The sequence below is a fragment of the Vulpes lagopus genome, chromosome 8 (genome assembly GCF_018345385.1).
Source record: "Vulpes lagopus strain Blue_001 chromosome 8, ASM1834538v1, whole genome shotgun sequence".
Classification (NCBI taxonomy): Eukaryota; Metazoa; Chordata; class Mammalia; order Carnivora; family Canidae; genus Vulpes; species Vulpes lagopus.
Window position 1 is genome coordinate 124,826,024 of NC_054831.1, and position 19,619 is coordinate 124,845,642.

The window sequence follows — 19,619 nt, forward strand, 5'->3', positions numbered from 1 at the left end:
AAGAAAAAAAAAAGCTACAATCCAATGTATGCAGGGGCTGCCAGCAAGCCCTGGGCTCCATTAATGAGAGGCCAATGTGGCAGATCCTTAAGCTCTTGCCGATGTGACCCTTCTGCAAGAGTTGTCATTATGCTCTCGTTGGGAAGTCAGTGTAAGCCTGAGGAGACCTACGTGGGTCCTTCACCACGGCCCCAGGGACTGACAGGTGGAGTGGCACACGCTTTGCAACAGAAAGCCTGGGTCCCACACCCTCCCTTTGCAGCAGGTTGGCTGTATGATTTTACCCTTGAGTCCCAATGTCTGGCTGTGACAGGGGGTTAACATCTCAGTTCCAGGAGGTACCCATTTTCACTGGACCTTCCTCCCTTTGCTCAAGGGCTACTTCCCCCCGAATTCCCACATCCACCAGTCCCCCTTGGCTACAGACAAATCCAGCGTCCTTTCCGAAGCCCAGTGAGGGGATTAGGCTCTCTGCCTCACACTTAGGGACCAACGGCCACCCTCAGACACATCAAAAGAGAAAGAAGACCACGGTACATGACGGTTTTTTGTTTTTTATTTAGACATGGAATTTTCCTTCCTTTTCATATAACTTATCTAATTAAAATATTCATCTTGGTAGTTACCACAAAAAAGTAACATAGAAAATTGTATTTACATTTTGGGACCAAAATACAAATGGAGAGCAGGATGATACCTTGCTCCTTTCCCTCCCACTTCCCGGAAAGAGAAAGCCCCAAAGAAACTGCTCATTACACCAAGGATCACAAAAGGTTAATTTGTAATTTGGTGATTTGTATGTAGTGTAGCACAGGAAAAAAAAATTGCACACGTTTTCACAAATGAGACCAAAGGTTCGACATCATCCTGTGTGTCTGCTCTGCAGCCATTTCAATAACCGGGTGAGAAGGTTGTTCAGAAATTCAGCTTTTCCTCTTCCCTCTGTACTCTTCTCACCAAGTCACGTCCCTGATGCAGACACTCTTGGAGGGGGAGGAGGGAAAGATCTGGCTCTATGCAAACAGGGCTGATCGAGAATCTGTATGTGCTGGAAATGGGTGGTGATGTTGGCATGAACAAATGTGTCCTTCTTTCCCTCCCTGCCTAAAAATTCCTAACAAAGGAAATTAAATCATACACAACTGAATCTGCGATATGGAAAACTGGTTTTAATGACAAAGACTTGAACACACAGCTAAGAGACAAATTCCAGCTGGTGGACACCTATAGGAAATTATTCCAGGCAACAGCTGTCTGGCACCTGACCCAGATGTTCAATTGGCTTTAGGGAAGAGGCTTCCTGATACCAGATTTGGGGAGCAGGCCAGGACTAGGGGTGGAATGGTAAGACAAACGATCAAGAGAAATAATATTTTACCCAGTTCAAAACACAGCAAATGGAAACACGGCAAATACTTGTGTCCTGTTGCAACAGGCACCCTGCACAGCAATGCACACCGCACAACGCAGCTTTTGCCACACAGAGTCTCTGCTTGCTCTGGAATCTTCAAAGTTAGCCTGAGGTCTCCAGGATGGTTCAAAGCAGTGGACTCCATATTCTGGGCTTTGAGGGAGCTTGTCAAACTCCTGAGGCTGTCCTATTAACCACGCCCTCAGTCTACCTCTTGGGTAACTTAAGGACAGGTCCCTCCAATTTATAGCAACAACTGCCCCCGAGGTCACAACCAAGTGGGTTCCTACTAGATCAGTGCTCTTCAACAGCCACGAAGGGTACTGACACTGTCCTCTTAAGTGCTGACTGTGCTCCTATGTCAGCTTGAAAGTGAGATCCTCCCTTCCCAAACCTAATGGGTGTCCTCGCGGTTCTCCCCCATCCTGATACTACAGCTCAGACACTTCCTGTAAGTTGGCCGTTCCCTCCAAATTCTGGCTTAAACACTCCCAAACCAGAGTGCTTCAGCTGCAACGTTCTCTGCAAACATAGCAAATTCTTGTGCTCTTCCAATCACATGATCTTACCTTTTCAAGAAAGGCAAAACAAAACCAATTTCTAACACAGCATTACAACTTTTTAGAACCACTCACTTCTATTAGCAGTTCACAGGGAACGAGATTAAAGTGCTGGCTTTTTAAACTCTAAAGTCATATGGGGGGTGGGGGGCACAAAAAGCCCTGCCATGTTTTCACGTCTTCTCCCCCTGCTAGTGGGGAGAAGGAAAAGTAGGGGAGGAGGAAAAAAAAAAAAACCCTAAAGTTTTGAATCAGAAATTGTAAATCGTAAAAATGCTGGGGTTCCGTGCAAATCGATCCCCCAAGGTTTGTGTCCTCTAGTGAGCCTCAAAAAAGTGGGAATTGGCAAAAAGGATGGGGAAAAGATTCCAGACCTTTACAAATAACCTCCTTTAATAAATACTATTTAATGCGGAAGAAAGAGATGCACCTGCATAGGAACTCAAAGCAACACCAAGGGCCTCAGAGGCTGGGGGTGGTGGTGGTGTCTACCTTGAACACTTTTTGTTTCCACGTTGAGGCACCCCTCTAGGCCAGTCAGGCTGGGACTCACTCCTTGCCCTGCGTGCAGCAGGCACCATATGGGCTCTGAGGACACCCAGTCCTCCCTCTGGGCCAGAGTCCACTACTCAGAAGAGCTGAACTGGGACAGGTGAATGGCTTTCACCAGGTTTTTATCTAACTTTAATAAAGGACCCTAAAAAGAAAAGGCTAAGTGTATGGTAGAGGACAGAAAAGAAAAAAGAAAAAAGAAAAAAGAAAAAAGAAAAAGAAAAAGAAAAAGAAAAAGAAAAAGAAAAAGAAAAGAAAAGAAAAAAGAAAAAAATACTTGGGTAATATAAATACAATCTGGGGGCAATATTTATTAATTAAAACTATGTCTTATAGTTTACAAAGAAGCTAATTAACAACAAAAGTATAATTGACCTTAAAATCCTCAGTAAGACTGAAGGCTTCACATCTTCTTCAGAATTCTGAAGTGTTCTCCAGGCCGGGAGGCAGTGGCCGTGGTGCACAGGCTCACAGGGGCAACACCTGCGGACCGGGCAGGGCTTGAAGACCAAAAAGTTGCCTCCAAGCAAAGGATCCTGGTCTCCTTTGGAAGTTCCATTCCCCAACCCCATTGTCCTGGTACTCCTCCCCACAAATTTCATCTCCAAGGCGAATCCTCAGTTTATCGTCGGGAGAACCTGTTCTTGAAAGCTTTAATCGTCTTGGCCATCATTGGGGCAATTTCTGCACAAAGAGAAATAAGGCAGTTGTTTCAGATCATGGCAGTTTACACACGCACCGTGAGTGCTGACAATCAAGGCCAAGCCTTGCTGCTCTTTGCTCTGCGCCACCAGACAGATGGGTGCAAGCAGTAGTCATCTCCCAGCACAACAGAAGAGCGGCCCACAGCTCTGCTTCTGGAGCACCGGCCGGACCCATAACCACCCCCAGCTCTAATTCTGACCACCTCACCAACATCCGAGAGATTGGCCAATCTGCCCCTGGATGTGCAGTAGGTGGGAGAACTGGGATTCACCATGTGCCAGACTCTAACGGCGATCCTGAGCCACGATTTAACTCTGTTTCGCCAATCTCCAAACCAGCAAAAAGCAGCCCCTCTCATTCCCATCTGTCCAGGGCAGCAAGAGGTCCAAGATAAGCTTAATGCAGACACCACCTGAGGATGGCTAGCCTGTCCTCTTGAATGATTAACCTGAGCACAGCCAAAGCCATGAGCTTTGGCTCATGGGCCCTGAAGTGAGTACAGAAGCCTGCTTTTAGGGGAGGATGCCCCCTTAGAATACTGGGGACAATCTCTGGTAATATGCTTAATAAAATACAAAATAAAATACACAATGGTCAATAAAATACAAAATACAAGCACTTAATAAAATACAAAATACATATACTTAACAAAATACAAAAATAAACAGATATAAAAAGTAATACTTGGAAGCTGGGGTTATAGGTTATAAGCCCTCAAGATGGACTGTCATTTAGCAGTTCATAATTATAGTTATGAACCCCACGTTACTGCCTGAAGAAACAGGTTTACATTTAGGTTTTTAAAAAAAGCAGAGTGCCAAAGTGAATATTCTCTGCAATCATTATTGGAAAGATATTCGTGCATCATGCACAAAGTGGGGGAAAGAGGCACCAACATTTAGACCAGCTCCATGCAGAGCATGGGACATGTGCCTCATCTAGTACAAAGAACATGATGCAGTGGCAAGGACATTAGAGGCTTCAAATACTAGCTTTGAGGTATCTGAGCATGAAACCCCAAGTTACTTACTCTTCACAGTCGGTTTCCTAGGATCATAGGAAACAGTGCTGAGCACGGGAGCCAAGTGAGCACCGCTGGTGCTTGGGCCATCATAGGCTGGCTGCTCGGGGCTGGCGCTAAAGCTGTTGCTGCTGCCACTGCCAGAAGGAGCGTGGCTGTTTCCTGTGGGGTACGGGGCTGGCTTAATCCTGCAACACAGAGCGAGCTGGTTAGTCCTGAGTGTGAGAAATCTGCCCTCAGCACCAACAGCCTGAGGCTGGCCTGTCTGAGGAAGACCCAGTTTCTTTGCCCAGCAGACCCTAGCACCCCAGGTTCTAGTGACAGCACAGAGATAATAGGGTTAGCTTTTCAGAATGAAGGATCTCAACTAACTTCACCCTTCAGATGTAAATTTGTATTCTGAAGATGCTAATGTGACTGAGCTTATGAAGTCATCACAATAGCATGGTTTATTCTTTTTCTTATATTTAGAGTAATCTCTACCCCCTACTGTAGGACTCAAACTCACAACCCCCAAGTTCCAGAGCCACATGCTCCAATGACTGAGTCAGCCAGGACTCCCAGGGGCATGGTTTGATTACACAGAGAAAGGGAAAGCACAAGGAAGTGTCTCCCAGAAGCCAGGTCCTGTTCTCCATTTCATCTTGACCCCCCCTGAGAGGCAGGAATAATTATTGGCCTACACTGCAGTCACAGAAGTGGAGGCTTGGGGAGGGTCATGTGCTGAGCTGGTCAAGGTAAGACTCCAGAATCCACTCTGCAAGGTCATGCTCTCACCCCAAAAATGAGTTGCTTCCTGCCCCTGGGCTGCCTCATTGGGATGAATGACAAGCTCCTGGGGCTCTTGTCCCTGAGCACACAGAAGCCCCGAAATTACAGAGAGCTTACCTAATTTTCTCAGGTACAGCTGCTCCTCCAGTTCCAAACTTCTCCTGTCTCCTTCGAACATCACGAGGTGGTTTGGCCACAGAGTTGACAAAGGCCATCTTTGCTTGTCGGCCTGTTGAGAAGTACAGAGATCAATACTGGCCTCTGGGCAGATGCTGTTATATTAATAATCTACACTACTAAGAAATAAAGGCTTTTCAGGTGCCCCCAAAGCCAGGGGATTATTAACCCTGAAAACCCCTACACACAGTATGTGTGGTGACAGAAGAAACACCTCATCCCTATCCCACTTCTGCAAAAGCAAGACAGATTAAGAAGCTAGAGGCTACTATCAGCCTGGCCCACCAAGGACCTGCTGTCAACCAGGGCATGGCACCCTCATCCTGCTAGGTTCATCCCACCCCCACCAATCCCGAACTCCCCTTTACCTTTGGGCTTATTGGCATGTGCAGATCTGATATTCTTTGTCAGTACTCGTAGCCGCTGCTCCCGGGCATCTTGAAGCCGCAGGTACATCTCCCGCCATGACTCATACTCTTCCGGCCTTTCTTCCTTAAAGTCTCGGTGACAATGAACTTTCCATAATTGATCTGTTTCTTCAATTAATACCTAAAATCAGAAGCAGGGCGTCATTTATATGCAAGCACTCTGACATATCTCTTTTCTATCCTAAATCACCTCAAGATGAACACTTTCCTAATGTTTTTTGGTCCTCGTGGTCATAATATTATATTAAAATATCACAGTTCTAGGGAAAAAAAATCACTATATTAAAAAAAATGCTTGGGCGGCCCGGGTGGCTCAGCAGCCTGGCCTTCAGCCCAGGGCCTGATCCTGGAGACCCAGGATCAAGTCCCATGTTGGGCTCCCTGCATGGAGCCTGCTTCTCCCTCTGCCTGTGTCTCTGTCCCTCTCTTTCTCTCTCTCATTAATAAATAAAATATGAAAGAAAAATGTTAACTGTACTACCTGCTTTTGGGGGAGGGGGGTTGTGCGGTTAGGAGAGAAGACAACAGAAACTAAAGGTCAGTCTTTTCCTTTAGGAAACCAGTGACAGGCAGAACTGGGATAAAGTCATATCCAGGGAAGGGGACCACATAATGATGATCCCTCAGAATCAGAGACAGCTAACTAATGCAACCAAACGATTGTATATCCCAGCTTACAAGAAAGATATTTGGGTGTCTCTAGGAGACATGTAGCCAATCTGTGCTCTTTTTATTTTTATTTTTTTAAAGAGGGAAAGAGATAGTGGGGTGGGGATAGAAGAGGCAGAGGGAGAGGGAAAGAGATAATCTTAAACAGGCTCCATGCCCAGCTCAGCGCCCAACACGGGGCTCCACCTCACAATCCGCAGATCATGATCTGAACCGCAATCAAGAATCAGACACTTGGGATGCTTGGGTGGCTCAGTGGTTGAATGTCTGCCTTCAGCTCAGGGCGTGATCCCAGGGTTCTGGGATCATGTCCCCACAGGGAGTCTACTTCTCCCTCTGCCTGTGTCTCTGCCTCTTTCTCTAGAACTCTCATGAATAAATAAATTTTAAAAATCTTAAAAAAAAAAAAAAAATCAGACACTTAACTGACTGACCCACCCAAGTCGTCCTGTGCTCTTTTATATTCACCAGATACCTGAGCGTCAACACAAAGCTCTATCCCTGCCCCTGATCACAGGGGCTTTGCTGTCAAAATTTTCCTTTAACCTCTGTGACTAGATAAGCTCAAGAGAAGGGTGGGCAGTGTTTTCCTGCTCCCTTTGAAGCCCACCCTGACTTCAGGCCAGAAGCAGATGCTAAAAATATGCATTTTTAAAGGCCCGTGGGCAAACCAGCATGCCCAGAACGGTGAACTGACTACTGCTGCCTGCCCTTCAGCCACTGCAGATTTAGAAACAAAGCTATTTCCGGAGACATGAGCCAGAAAATGGCCTTCTCTGCACCCAAACAGGATACTCACGTGATTGTATTCCTCTATGCGGTATAGCTGATCAGGAGTACACCTCTCCAAAACGGGTTCAAGAACAGAAAATGGGACACCACCCACTTCAAAGATTGCTGCAGAGAATCAAAGGTGAAAGTGTTGAGTACTGGCCAAGCCACCCAGTAGTGAGGTCCCAGTGCCACAACATGCGTAGGAACAGGAGAAAAGCACGTGACTTACAATCAATGTTGTTTTTAAGTACCCGGATGCACTGCTGGTGCAAGGTCATCATTTTGGGGAGATAGGCGCATTTGGAGCCAGAATACACCTGCATCTTAGAATTCATTCTTCGCCCAGTAAATCCAGTTTCCTCCTCTTCCTGGGGTGAAGAGAGCGCTACAGGGCAGGGAAGACAGGACCGGATGTTACAGAGGGCACTACACTCTGCAGGGAGCGCTCTCCTACTCTCCCCCTCCTCAGTCTCCCAGAGCCCTTTCTCAAGGGCAAGCAATGGTACTACTGCTATTTTTCCATTGAGTCTGTGCAAATATAAGCCAGTATGTATTTTATTCCCTTTTCACTAATTACTAACACCCACTATCATTGTTTTTTCATTTACTACATTTTAGAAATCATCCCATGTCAGACACAGACTTTCTGCATTTTTTACAGCTATATAGGAGGCCACTGGGTAGATGACCCATGGTTTAGGTGATTCTCTTGCCAAGGGACATTTATGTGGCTTCTGATTCTTCCGTTATTAAGACCAGAACCTTGGTTTTTTGTTTGTTAAGATAAAAAGCTCCTGCAGAACATATCCAATGAAGGGCAGCTAGTAACAGCAACAGCTGAGATTTACCAAACACTATGTGGGAAAACCCAGAGGTAAGAGCTTTACCACCATTACCACTTTTAATCCACTTCACAGACTTGTGAGGCAGATACCAGTTATTATGCTCACTTACAGAACATAAAACCGAAGTCCAAGGAAATTACTACCCCAGTTCATAGAACTTGTAGAAGCTAAAACTGGGATTCAAACCCAAGCCATCCAACTCCAGAGCCTGGGAGGCTAGGAAGTGCACCAAAATCTTACGACGTCATGATTAAATTGTTAAAATCTTTTTTTCCATTTAAAAGAGGATGCAGAAAATTACCTTTTCGCTTTGGTGGGAAGGAGGACATCAATTCCAGGGTAGGAAGTGGCCGGTAATTGGCCTGTATCATGGGTAATGGGAGGTCTGGCAGCACTGGCAGTGCATCAGCGGGGACCTGCAGAAACAAGACCAGTAAGTAGATAGCCCTGTGTGCCAGTGCAGCCTCTGGCCCTGTGGCCCATTCCCGGGAGTGGTGACTAGGCACACAGTTTCACAAGCAGACCTGCCAGGTCTCACCCCACCGAAGACAGGAAATACACACAGTTGGGCTTGGCACCATGGGACACCTCAGGAATTAGGCCTTTTGGGTGCTAGCTACCCTGGCAGCTAGAGAGGTCTGGAAAGTGAAATTCCACGGGCCACACAAAAGCCAGCCCACCAAACAAGAGGCGGGCTAGGTCCCAGGAGCTCTGCGGGGCCAGCTGCTCCAGCTGGGAGGTCACCAAGCAGCTGAAGGGCTTACCTTTTTCAGCTTGGCTAAATCAGATCCAGCTGGCTGAAGCTTCTCTGTCTTGTTTTCGTTCACTTTAGGTAATTTCTGAACTGAATCCGAATTTTTATTAGTGCTTTTTGGATCATTTTTTTTTAGTCCTTTTTCTCCAAGAGTCGTGGCTGAAGTTTTCACCATCTTTTTCTTTTTCTTCCGGGGCTGGTCATAGCTGAGGTATGACTCAAAAGACATGGTGGGCTGCTCAAATTCATCATCCATATCCACTTCGTCAACTTTAGGGAGGGAGCCCACTGACTTTCTGTCAGAGTGAGAAGGCTTTACTTTCCCTTCCGAAGTCTTTAGGTTGTTTGACACCCTGTCTCTTGCCCCCTTTCCTATGTCTGCGCTGTCTAGGCTCTGCTTGTTTTTGTCCGATTTGGCTTTCTCTGGGTCTTTGTGCTTTGGCTTGCTTCTGAGGTGGTTGTCTGGAGCCAAGTCTGAGGAGGGCAGAGACTTCTTGCTGCTGCCTTCTTTCTCCCTCTCTCTCCTGACACCACTAGAGGGCAGCTTCTCCTTGGTGCTGTCCCCTGACAGTGGTCTCCGGTTTTCCTCTTTAGAGATGGCCTTGTGGGATTTCTCTCTACTCAAAGACGACTTCCCATCTCCCCTGGCATCCACCGGACGTTTTTCCTTGTAAGACGACCTGTGTTCCTTGTGCTGACTCGAGGCCCCCTTCCCCTGTGGGTCCCCCAGATGTCGGTCCTGACTGCCTGCTAATCTGTCCTGAACGGCATTACCATGCCCTTTCCCGGGCTTCTGGTGTGGAACAGAAGGCTCGTGGTCCTCCTCCAAGGATCTGTAATGGTCCATGGACACCTGATGGGGACTGGCAGATGATGGAGGGGACTGAACATGCCCATAATCAGAAGACTCATGGTCTGAAGAATAAACTGGTGAAATTCTATGGCATCTCTTTCTCTCGTCTCTCCTCTCTTGAACATGAGACACTTTGTGAGTTCTCTCAGGTTCCGAGAGTTTTCTGTGTTTTTTCTGCCTATGATCAGGGCTATAGGATTGGCTACTAGAGGCTTTCCAGTTTTCCTGGTAGTCCCCCTCTATCTCCTCCTCCTTCTGAACAGCATCTCTGGGGCGCTTTCGGGAATTGGTCTTCTCAAAGTCCTGCTCATCAGGCTCAGGGTTTCTACAATACAAGAAAAAGCAGATAGAGCAGATATCTCAGTGTAATCCTTGTTCAGAGGACAAAGTCACAGAACCTGAACTTACAAAAAGAGATGAAAAGGAAGGATGCAGACTTAGAAACAAGGACTTGGGAAGAAAGTGAATGGATCCTGCTCAAAGATACTCAATTGAGGTTTGAGATTGAGAAAACTCAAATAATTCAATAAACAGAAAATGATGCATTTAACTGCAGAATACAAAGATCAAGTATCTTGAGGACATGAAGAATGCTTAAACATTTTTCAACACAGGGGTGCGCGAGTGGCTCAGTCGATTCAGTGTCTGCCTTTGGCTCAGGTCATGAACCCAGGGTCCAGGGATGGAGCCCCACATCAGGCTTCCTGCTCAGCAGGGAGTCTGCTTCCCCCACTAGAGTGCTCTTTTGTTCTCAAATAAATAAATAAAATCTTAAAAAAATAAATAGAGCAGAAAGAAACATTATCAAAATGCTAACAATATTTATGTTTGGTGGTAGAATTACAAGAAATTTTGATTATTTCATTTCTATTTTTAATATTTTCTAAAATCTTACAATCATCAGTTATTTTTATAATTAAGACAAAATATTTTATTTATTTTTAAAGATTTTTATTTATTTATTTTAGAGAGAGTGAGAGGACACGAGCAGAGGAGCAGCAGCAAAGGGAGAAAATCGCCAGGAGACTCCACTCTGAACACAGAACCTGATGCAGGGCTCGACCCCAGGACCCTGAGACCATGACCTGAGCCAAAACCAAGAGTCAAAAGCTTAATGGACTGAGCCACCCAAACGCTCCCAAAATAAATATTTTAAGTAAGAAGGCAGAGAAAGAATAATAAAGAAAATGTATCTGTCTGTAAATATCCCAAGTGCCAGGTATAACCATGGACTTGAACAAATCTACAGAGTAATGTTCTTACCGTTCCACAGGAACTAGTTTCTTCCACTGGGCCACTAGGTCCCTGGCAAAACTTCCAACGTGCTCGTGTTTTCGTAAGCTATTTACTGTTTTCCCAACTCCGGTCTCCTAGAGATTTGACAAAAGAATTATTAGATAGTTATAGAACTAGGTTCACAACTTTCTAAGGAAATGAAGCCTCTTTGAGAAACTCCTTCCTAAAACTACCTTTAAGTCTCAATACAAAATTACTTTGTGTCTATGCCTCAAACCTCTAATGACACACAGTAGCAAACACAGTAGCAAAGCATACCAGACTCAGAAGAGGAAAACAGTTATATTAAAACACTTCCACAACTTTAACAATAAATAACAAGAGTGATTACAGCAAGTGTCAGGCACTGAGCTAAGAGCTTTACATACTATATCTCAGTGAATCCTTACAACTCTGTGGAGGCAGGAATCTGTCCACTTTTACATCAAAGGAACAGCCTAAAGATTTGGATTTGCATCTAGGACTAGTTGATGCCAGACCCAATGTTCTTTTATTTATTTTTACTTTTAAAACAAAATTCACCATATTAACCATTTTATTTTCAATTAGCAATAATCATACCAGATAAACCTCATTGGCTACAATACCGCCACTGTGCAAAGCTCATTCTAACCATTTTAAAGTATATAGTTTATTGGTTTCCAGGACACAATACTGCAAAACTGTCACTACTATTCCAGAACATTTCCATAACCTAGAGAAATCTTGTTCCTCCCAATTTCCCCCATCCTCTACCTTCTGTCTATGGATCTGCCTATTCTGGACATTTCACATAAATAGAACCATACAATACATGGCCTTGTGTGTAGCTTCTTTCACTTTCAAAGTCCATGCTTTTAATCTTATTGTACAGTCTCTCCCAGTGGAAGGAGATGGAATATAGTTATATAATATCTAACACTTCTTACCGCAAGAATGTCTACTGTAATAGGCAAGGTGGAGAGTTTCTTCAAATATTTCAAGAGCTGCAGAGAGAATAAAATAAACATTAATTTCTATAAAATCATGATCACTCACTGGAACAAATAATAATATGATAGGTAAGTGCTTACTGAGTTCTGTGTGTTGTACAGTAATAAGTATGGTTATTATCTCTATTTTATGAGTATGAAGATAGAATCAGAAAAGTTACTTGCCCCAGGATGCAAATAGGGCCACATATACTCAGATCTGTGGCTTTAGATTCCCTGCTTTTCACCTACCATTTAACACAAAGGGACGTAAGACATAAGAGAACCAAACCTACCAACTCTAATAAAAGTTATCAACAACTATCATTGCCCCAGTTTTGAGAGAATTTCTGAGAAAGGTGCCAATTTAGGGAAATCACTCATGGACCCAGCATAGAGGAAAGCAAAATGGAGAAGAGGTTCCTCCAGGAAAAGAGTATTATGCTTCCAGGAAGAGTCACAGTTTAAGAGAATTGTTTTTTTTGTTTTTTTTTGTTTGTTTTTTTTGGATACAAGTGGGGATTTCAAGACTAACTTCAAGTCACCAGAATCAGAGGTTTGCTGGTACAAAACTGTGAATGCAAAATGTCAGGGTAGATTAGGAAAGTGATCTGGTTTTGGCCACATTTCCTTTCTGTAGTTCTAAAACTAGGTTAAAATCAGGACAGCAGAGCTGTTGAGACAGAGTTCTGGAGTCAGAGACAGGCTTCAGTTTGGTCCTGTCATCACCCTACTGGGTGATCTTATGCAAGTCATTAACCTGCTTGAACCTTACTTCATCTGCAAAATAGAAACTGATCCTGTCTCTTTACAACTTTACAAGATGTGAGGATTCACAGAAACAAATCATGTGCAGTCCTTGGCCACTGTGCCTGAAACATAAAAGCCCAGTATATGCTTTTTAAAAAAATGTTTATTATTAATCATTTCATTCATCAACTGATAGCTCTTTAAAGGTCTACCCTTGATTGTGGAGCAGATATCCTCCCAACTAATTCCTACTTACTCCATTTCTACCCAAAGTCATGGTTGGCTATGCCGCTTTTCAGGAAATGTTTACCTGTATACAAACATACTTACCATTCAAGGAATGGTACAAAGTACAAATAGTTCAGAATAGATAACTGTGACTACTTTTACATTCAAGCACCAGAAAACAAGATCTGTTCTTTTTCCATGTGTAGGCCAAGCTATAATTAGTATGCCATACTGCTATTAAGTGGAATAGCAAATATGTTTTTCTGGTCATTCTACTTCAATAATTACTGAACTTCGTCTCCAGGCAGAACAACTGGATCACAAGTGATAATCCTGTTTGGCTGGGAAATGAGAAGCCAAGTACTGTATCCAGGGAGTTTTCACCTTCATAGTTGAATGAAAATTTTCCTCCACTTCAAATGTGATCACCACCATCATCCAACTCAAGATAAAATTTACGTGTCCTTCTTGTCACCCAAGCTATGGGTACAAAAATTAATGCCAATTCCTATTCTTACAGGAAAATTTAGGATCATTGTAAAGGCTAAAAGCTGGTTGTCTCCCCTAATGCCATTCCCTAGAAGGCATTTATAGATCATCTACTATGTGTCTGTGACTATGCTACGTTCTTATATGTGTTACCTTATTTCAACCTCATTAACTAACTCTATTAAGTGGATATTTTTCTCCCCACTTTAGACACTGAAATAGCCCAGTACGGTTAAGTAACTTGCTTTAATGAGCTAGTAAGTCAAGTGTGTCTACAATAGCATGAACTACAAAGACAGGAGAAGCATCCAACACGATTAACACTGTCCTCAGAGGGCAGCCCAGGTGGCTCAGCAGTTTAGTTTCTGCCTTCAGCCCAGAGCCTGATCCTGGAGACCTGGAATCGAGTCCCACATCAGGCTCCCTGCATGGAGCCTGCTTCTTCCTCTGCCTGTGTCTCTGCCTCTCTCTCTCTCTGTGTGGGTCTCTCGCGAATAAAATAAAATCTTAAAAAACAAAACAAAACAAAAAACAAACAAAAAAACCACACTGTCCTAAGAAAACAGAACAGGAGCTCATGTGCCTAGAAACAAAGCAGAAGAGCTCCTCCTCAGTATTACATTGTTAGGTAGTTTAGAGTGCACAGAGTAAAGGAGGTCACCATGGGAACAGAGTCCCAAGACCTCTACAAAGCTAACATACAAGGATGGGGCCAGAAGTCACAGAAAGAGTGTTCATCTCAAAGCCTAACACTAATTCGAAGTGTAAATGCTCCCTTTCTGTTTTGCTCTGGGTTAGCAGGGATGACCTGAAAGCAGACAAAACTAAAATCCTGGAAATTTCCAAAACATAAGACTTACCAAAACATAAGAGAAAAAAGGCTTCAGAGCCCCTCTATTTTCAATGAGGTTCAAGAAAGTACAAAGCAGAAACAAGGTAAAAGCACTTTGGGCATCCTCGGGTACGTGGAAACTTGCTGTTATCAAACCAAGGGACCAACTGCAGAGTTTGCAAGAACTGATAACAGCTTATTGAGAAATGCCAAACATTTGCACGGTACACGCTTAGGAACCTCAGTTGTCCTTTGCACACTCCTTCAACCCAAAGAGCAAAAGATGTTCATAATGTTGACATGCTTGTTCTCCACTTGCTATCAACTGGGTTCTTGGTAGTTTTCACACTCAAAATGTAATACAGAACAAGTAACTTTACCACCCATGAAAATTAGTTTCCAATTAAATAGGAGAAGCCAAGTAACCCTAGTCTAATACCTTTTCCTCAAGTACATCCAGAGCACTGATGGACTTAGAGCTAAAACAAAGTTACAGTTTAACACTGACGTTTAATGTGAGGAAATCCATGAATATAGGTCTGAAATCAAGCCTTTGGCTAATAATGGTTTGAAATCATGAGTTAAATGCAAATTCAATCCTGCTATATAATCATCTTGCAACTTCAAGAACAACCTGTGGGAGCTTGTTGGGTTAACAGAAGGTTGAGAAGGCCAGTGTGCCAGCTTGCAGTTTTCTCTCTGCAGTTAGCTCACTTCTGAACGCCAACTATTGTGCCCTTTGCAAAAAAGGATCTCCCAATATTTTCTCATCTTCACAATGCAAAAGCAGAGGTTTAGGATGACTTGCTGTCTGGGAGTGAGAGCCCAAACACTCACAATAATCACTAATAATTCAAGTAGGATGAGATGCCTACAGATCTTTTCCTAATTTGAAATTTCATGCATTATCAACTAGAAAAGCTACTTCAAAATTCAAATTGTAATGGGAAAATAACTACAGATACTACATAGTGCCTTCTTTTTTTTTTTTTTTCCCAACCTCATAGTGATAAAGACCAAACTGGTAGGGAGGGAGGGTGGAACATAATACTGCTTTAAGATTTTAAAAATCAGTCAGAAACCTACAGTGTTCAGGGAAACCAGCTAGTGCTCAGAAATAATGACCATTTATTAGATGTCCACAAAGAGTTATTGTAAAAAGAAACTTGTAAATATGTCTGGCCACTAGGTACTGAAGCTGCAATGAGAGATACAATATGAACAATGGAAAGCATTTAAATTTTCACAGATTTAAAACTAAAATGGCTTCCTGAAGAAGTGGCTCTTTGAGCTAGTTATGCATGAGAAGAGTTAAAAAGTGGCCTGATGAGGGATGCCTGGATGGCTCAGCAGTTAAGTGCCTGCCTTCAGCCCAGGACGTGATCCTGGAGACCTGGGATCAAGGCCTACGTCGGGCTCCCTGCATGGAGCCTGCTTCTCCCTCTGCCTAAGTCTCTGCCTCTCTCTCTCTCTCTCTGTCTCTCATGAATAAATAAATAAAATCTTGAAGAAAAAAAAAAAAAAGTGGCCTGATGGTGAGATGCTGTGTAGGAGGGAAAAAGCCTATCTACGACAGGTTGGGAACAAGGTGAAGAAGAAGAAGCCCTTCAAAAAAGAAAAAAAGAAAAAAAAAAAAAGAAAAAGAAAAACAACACATGAAAAAAAGAAAAAAAACCTGTAAAGAATGGCGATTAATATCTACCGAGCACTTCCTATGAGCCTGGCCTTCCCCCTCTGACTTGGGTCCTAGGAAGAAGCAGGGGAGGAAACAGACTCAGCAAAATAAGTCCCCAACGTCTAAGGTTGGTAAATGGATTAGAACTCAAATCTCACCACCACTTTATCTCGCCGGGCTCCCCCATTACTTCCTCTTCAAAACGCTCTCTGGGGCTCAGAGATCCAACTCTTAGGAACTGCACACTGAGAACGTCTAACACGTAAGTGTTTTCATCAGTGTATTTCACTTAAAAAAAAAAAAGATTCTAACATCCAGACACCGAGAAGCTGGATAAAACAAAGTCGGGAGAGAGGGAGGAAGGAATGCATTTAACCTAACAAAAACCGCTAAAAAACAAAAAACAAACAAAAAACCCCAGAAAACTGGCTGAGTACAATTAAAAATGGTTGCCCATCACTCACAGCAAGGAGAAAAGGTGGGTCTTACCTTCCTATCCAGGCCAGAAGGAAATCGGACTGTAACTTCTAACCCTTTTGGGGGGGGGGGGGGTGTTCCAATTGCAACCTAAGTTTTGGGCGTACGGGCCAGCTAGGGGACGTGAGCGCTGTTTTGTCTTGCTGTGAGGGGCATTTCTGAGCAAGCGGAAAGGTCCACGTTGAGAGCAAGCGGAGAGCCGCAGGCACGTCTGGCGGAGGCGCGGGGCCGCGCGGAGAAGCGGCTCCTCGTCCCCCAGCGCCCGCCCGGGGACGCCGGGGAAGCGGCCACACTTCGCGGAGGGGATCGGCGCCCGCGGGCTCGGCCCCCGGGAACAGCCGCCCGGGCCCCGCCGGCCCGCCGCGTCCGCACGGAGCGCGCCCCCCCGCCCCCCGCCGCCCGCCGCCCGCCGCCGCCCGCCGGCCGCGAACCCGCCGACTCAGGCCGCAGCCCGGCGGGGCCTGGCTCCGGGTCCGAGCCCCCGCGGCCCGGGCCGGCCGGGAAGGCGCCGCGCCCGGGCCCGCGACCGTTACGGGGCCGCGCCGCGCCCAACGCCCGCCCCGCTCGGCGCTGCGCACCCGCTCACCTTCTTGGGGTCCGGGTTCGCGGCCAGGCGCGCCTGCAGCTTCTCCACAACTTGGAGCGCCGACTCCGCCGCCATCGCTGTCACTGGCGCGGCCTCCTCGCCGGAACTGGGCTCGCGTCGCGTCCTCGGGCCGCGGCTCCGCCCTCCGTGCATCCCCGGCGGAGACGGAAGCGACGGGCCCCTTCCGGGCCTCGGCGGCGGGGCGAGGCGGGGCGCGGGGCGCGGCGGGGGGGGGGGGGGCGGCCGCAGGCCACGCCCCCAGGGCCCGGCGCGGGGGGCGGGGGCGGGGCGGCCTCAGGCCACGCCCCCTGGGCCCGGCGCGGGGGGGCGGGGGGCGCAGGGGGAGGGGGAGGGGGCGGCCGGCCGGCTGCAGGCCACGCCCCCAGGGCCCGGCGCAGGGGGGCGGGGGGGCGGCTTCCCAGCACCGGCTCGGCAGCCGCGTGGGCCGGGACGCGCGGGCCGGGGGGGCGGCTGCGCGCTGGCCGCCGGGCAGCTCCGCTTCGGCCCTCGGCGCGGAGCCCCAGCCGAGCCAACCTCTCCGCCGTTCAGTTCCGACGGAATGCGGCTGCCGCGCCAGGCGCCGTCCTACCCTCGCCACGCCCCGCCTCCCACCTGCCCGCGGGGCTGGGGCCCGCCCACCGGGGGCCGAGCGCCGCGAGCGCCGGTGCCCGGTCCCTATATTTCACCCTCAGTGCCACCCGGTGAGACGGGTTCAGTTATCCCCATTTTACAGATGAGGAAACAGGCTCAGGGAGCCCACATTAAGCTGCTTGTGGTCACACAACAGGAAAGAGATGAAGCTGGCATCGGAATCTAAATGGTTTACCTTCACCATGAGGGCACCTCGCTGAGTAGGTCGAGGAATTGAGGGCCAGAGGGAGGCAGGGATTTGTCAAAAGTCAAACAGCTTAGCTACGTGAGGCAAGATAACAGCCTGTGTCTCGCTCTCCCCCAGAGCAGTGTCTGGTACCTAGGCACCAAATAAATTCATCTTGAGTGAACAGATGAATGGCTGTTTCCCTGAAGCAGTAAGGCCTGAATCAGACCAGCACAAGACATCATCCTAGAAGCACTAAATAATACTATATTACTAACAAAAGAACAAAGAAACAGTTGAAAACTAAAAATACCAGCACTGATTACATCTCGTTTGATTGGATCACATTAGATCCTAAGCCAATCTCCGGCAGCAACTTGGCAATGTACTCAGCCTGATCTCTCACCCTCTCACTCAATATGGGAAAGCCCAGAGAGCCTTCCAGATCCCAGGTCTGGACAAAGGGTGGGAGGGGAAAATAGTTTCTTCAAATGAGCTTTCATTCACTATGCTGAGAAGCCCTCCCTGCTGTATTCCCACCACTCAGCTTGGTATCCCTCCCTCTGCAACTGACCCTTTTCAGGGTGTAGGTAACCAATTTATTTTTCTGTCTTGCCACCGTGCTGTTCATCAAGTGCACTGACCAACCTGTCCAGCTTTAAATCTCTGCTGCACAGCACAATACTGATGTTATAATCGACAGTGAATTAAAAAGTCCATAATGACCCCTCACTTGTGGGGTGTAACAGAAAAGGCATGACGCAGGGTTTGAGGAGACTTGGCTTCTGGTCCTGGTCCTAGAGCTGCCTCTTCCTCACAGCAAATGCTTTTACATATTCAATTCCTTCCATTTTGAAAACGTACCATTGGTGTAATGGAAAACCGGCGGATTCTTGAAGCAGAATTGCTGACTAACTAGCCTGGCATATACTCGGGGCACACGGAATATTTTGCGCATGTTACCTAGGGAGATCTCGACAACCAGACAGAAAAGAAACAACTGCATGCTGCTAGGGATTACTGGAGAGGATGCACCCCACTCCTCTGCTCCATCTGAGTCAAGCTTGCTTACCTGCAAAGTAAAGAACTCTGACACTTAAATATATGAATACTTCTCTGATCAGTAAATTATGTGTCATTCTGATTAAAAAGAAAGTTTTTAACCAGTCCTAAAAAATAGTATTCTGTATAAGTTCATTAGGGGTTAACATTGCAATCCTTGGGTGCTTCACACAAAAATAAGTTCCCTAAGGTCAGAGGCTATTTTGTCCATCTTAGATCAGCAACACCTAGTACACAGGTGACATTCCATGAAGGTTTGTTGTAAACTGAACTAATCATTATTAAACTAAGGCCAGCCCAGATTATCATCTGAAAACTTGCAGGGGACTCCATAGCTCTCTTACCCACTCCAAAGAGCCCCCTGTGAGAGAAATTAAAAGATCTATCTCATTCTGCTCAGAAGGCAAGTTTAAGGCTATATTGTGGGAGAAAGATGGGAATCTTCTGTTGGGAACACTTTTGAGTTTTTTCAACAACTATAGTCTACTTTCATAATGAAAATAACTTTTTAAAAAAGATTTTATTCTTCTTAAGTAATTTCTACACTCGATGTGGGGATCGCACTTACAACCCCAAGATCAAGAGTTGTACGCTCTACCAACTGAGCCAGCCAGGCATCCCTATAATGAGAACAAAGGTATTTTAATTTTGGAAAAGAGCAAGCTAGTCTGACTGGTACTTGAGTCATTTAAAACACTGAAAAACAAATTAAAAAACAAAAACGAAAACGAAAAACGACCAACCATCTTGTCCTCAATAGTAGAGGAATCCTTGCCTTTCATAGAATTGGTTAGGTGAGGTTTTGTGGGCTGAATGCTGTGTCGAAGGAGGACTACTGGTGGTAGGACCTCCTTGGACCTCTCCTGTTCTGGGCACTACTACTCCTCTATCTTATCAAGTAGGCAGTATCTGAGGTTGGTTGGATGTGGGTGTAAAG

General features: G+C 45.9%; 1 protein-coding gene across 1 annotated transcript; it reads right to left on the reverse strand.

The window, feature by feature from the left end:
• Positions 1-540: 540 nt before the first annotated feature.
• ELOA (elongin A) lies at positions 541-16,958 on the reverse strand. Its single transcript, XM_041765090.1, has 11 exons — positions 16,804-16,958; positions 11,725-11,781; positions 10,784-10,890; positions 8,678-9,845; positions 8,215-8,329; positions 7,298-7,453; positions 7,094-7,191; positions 5,566-5,746; positions 5,138-5,249; positions 4,259-4,437; positions 541-3,207 (listed from the first exon to the last, which is right to left on the reverse strand). Exons 1-11 carry the CDS (start codon positions 16,954-16,956, stop codon positions 3,146-3,148), a joined length of 2,388 nt encoding a protein of 795 aa, XP_041621024.1. The 5' UTR covers positions 16,957-16,958; the 3' UTR covers positions 541-3,145.
• Positions 16,959-19,619: the final 2,661 nt, after the last annotated feature.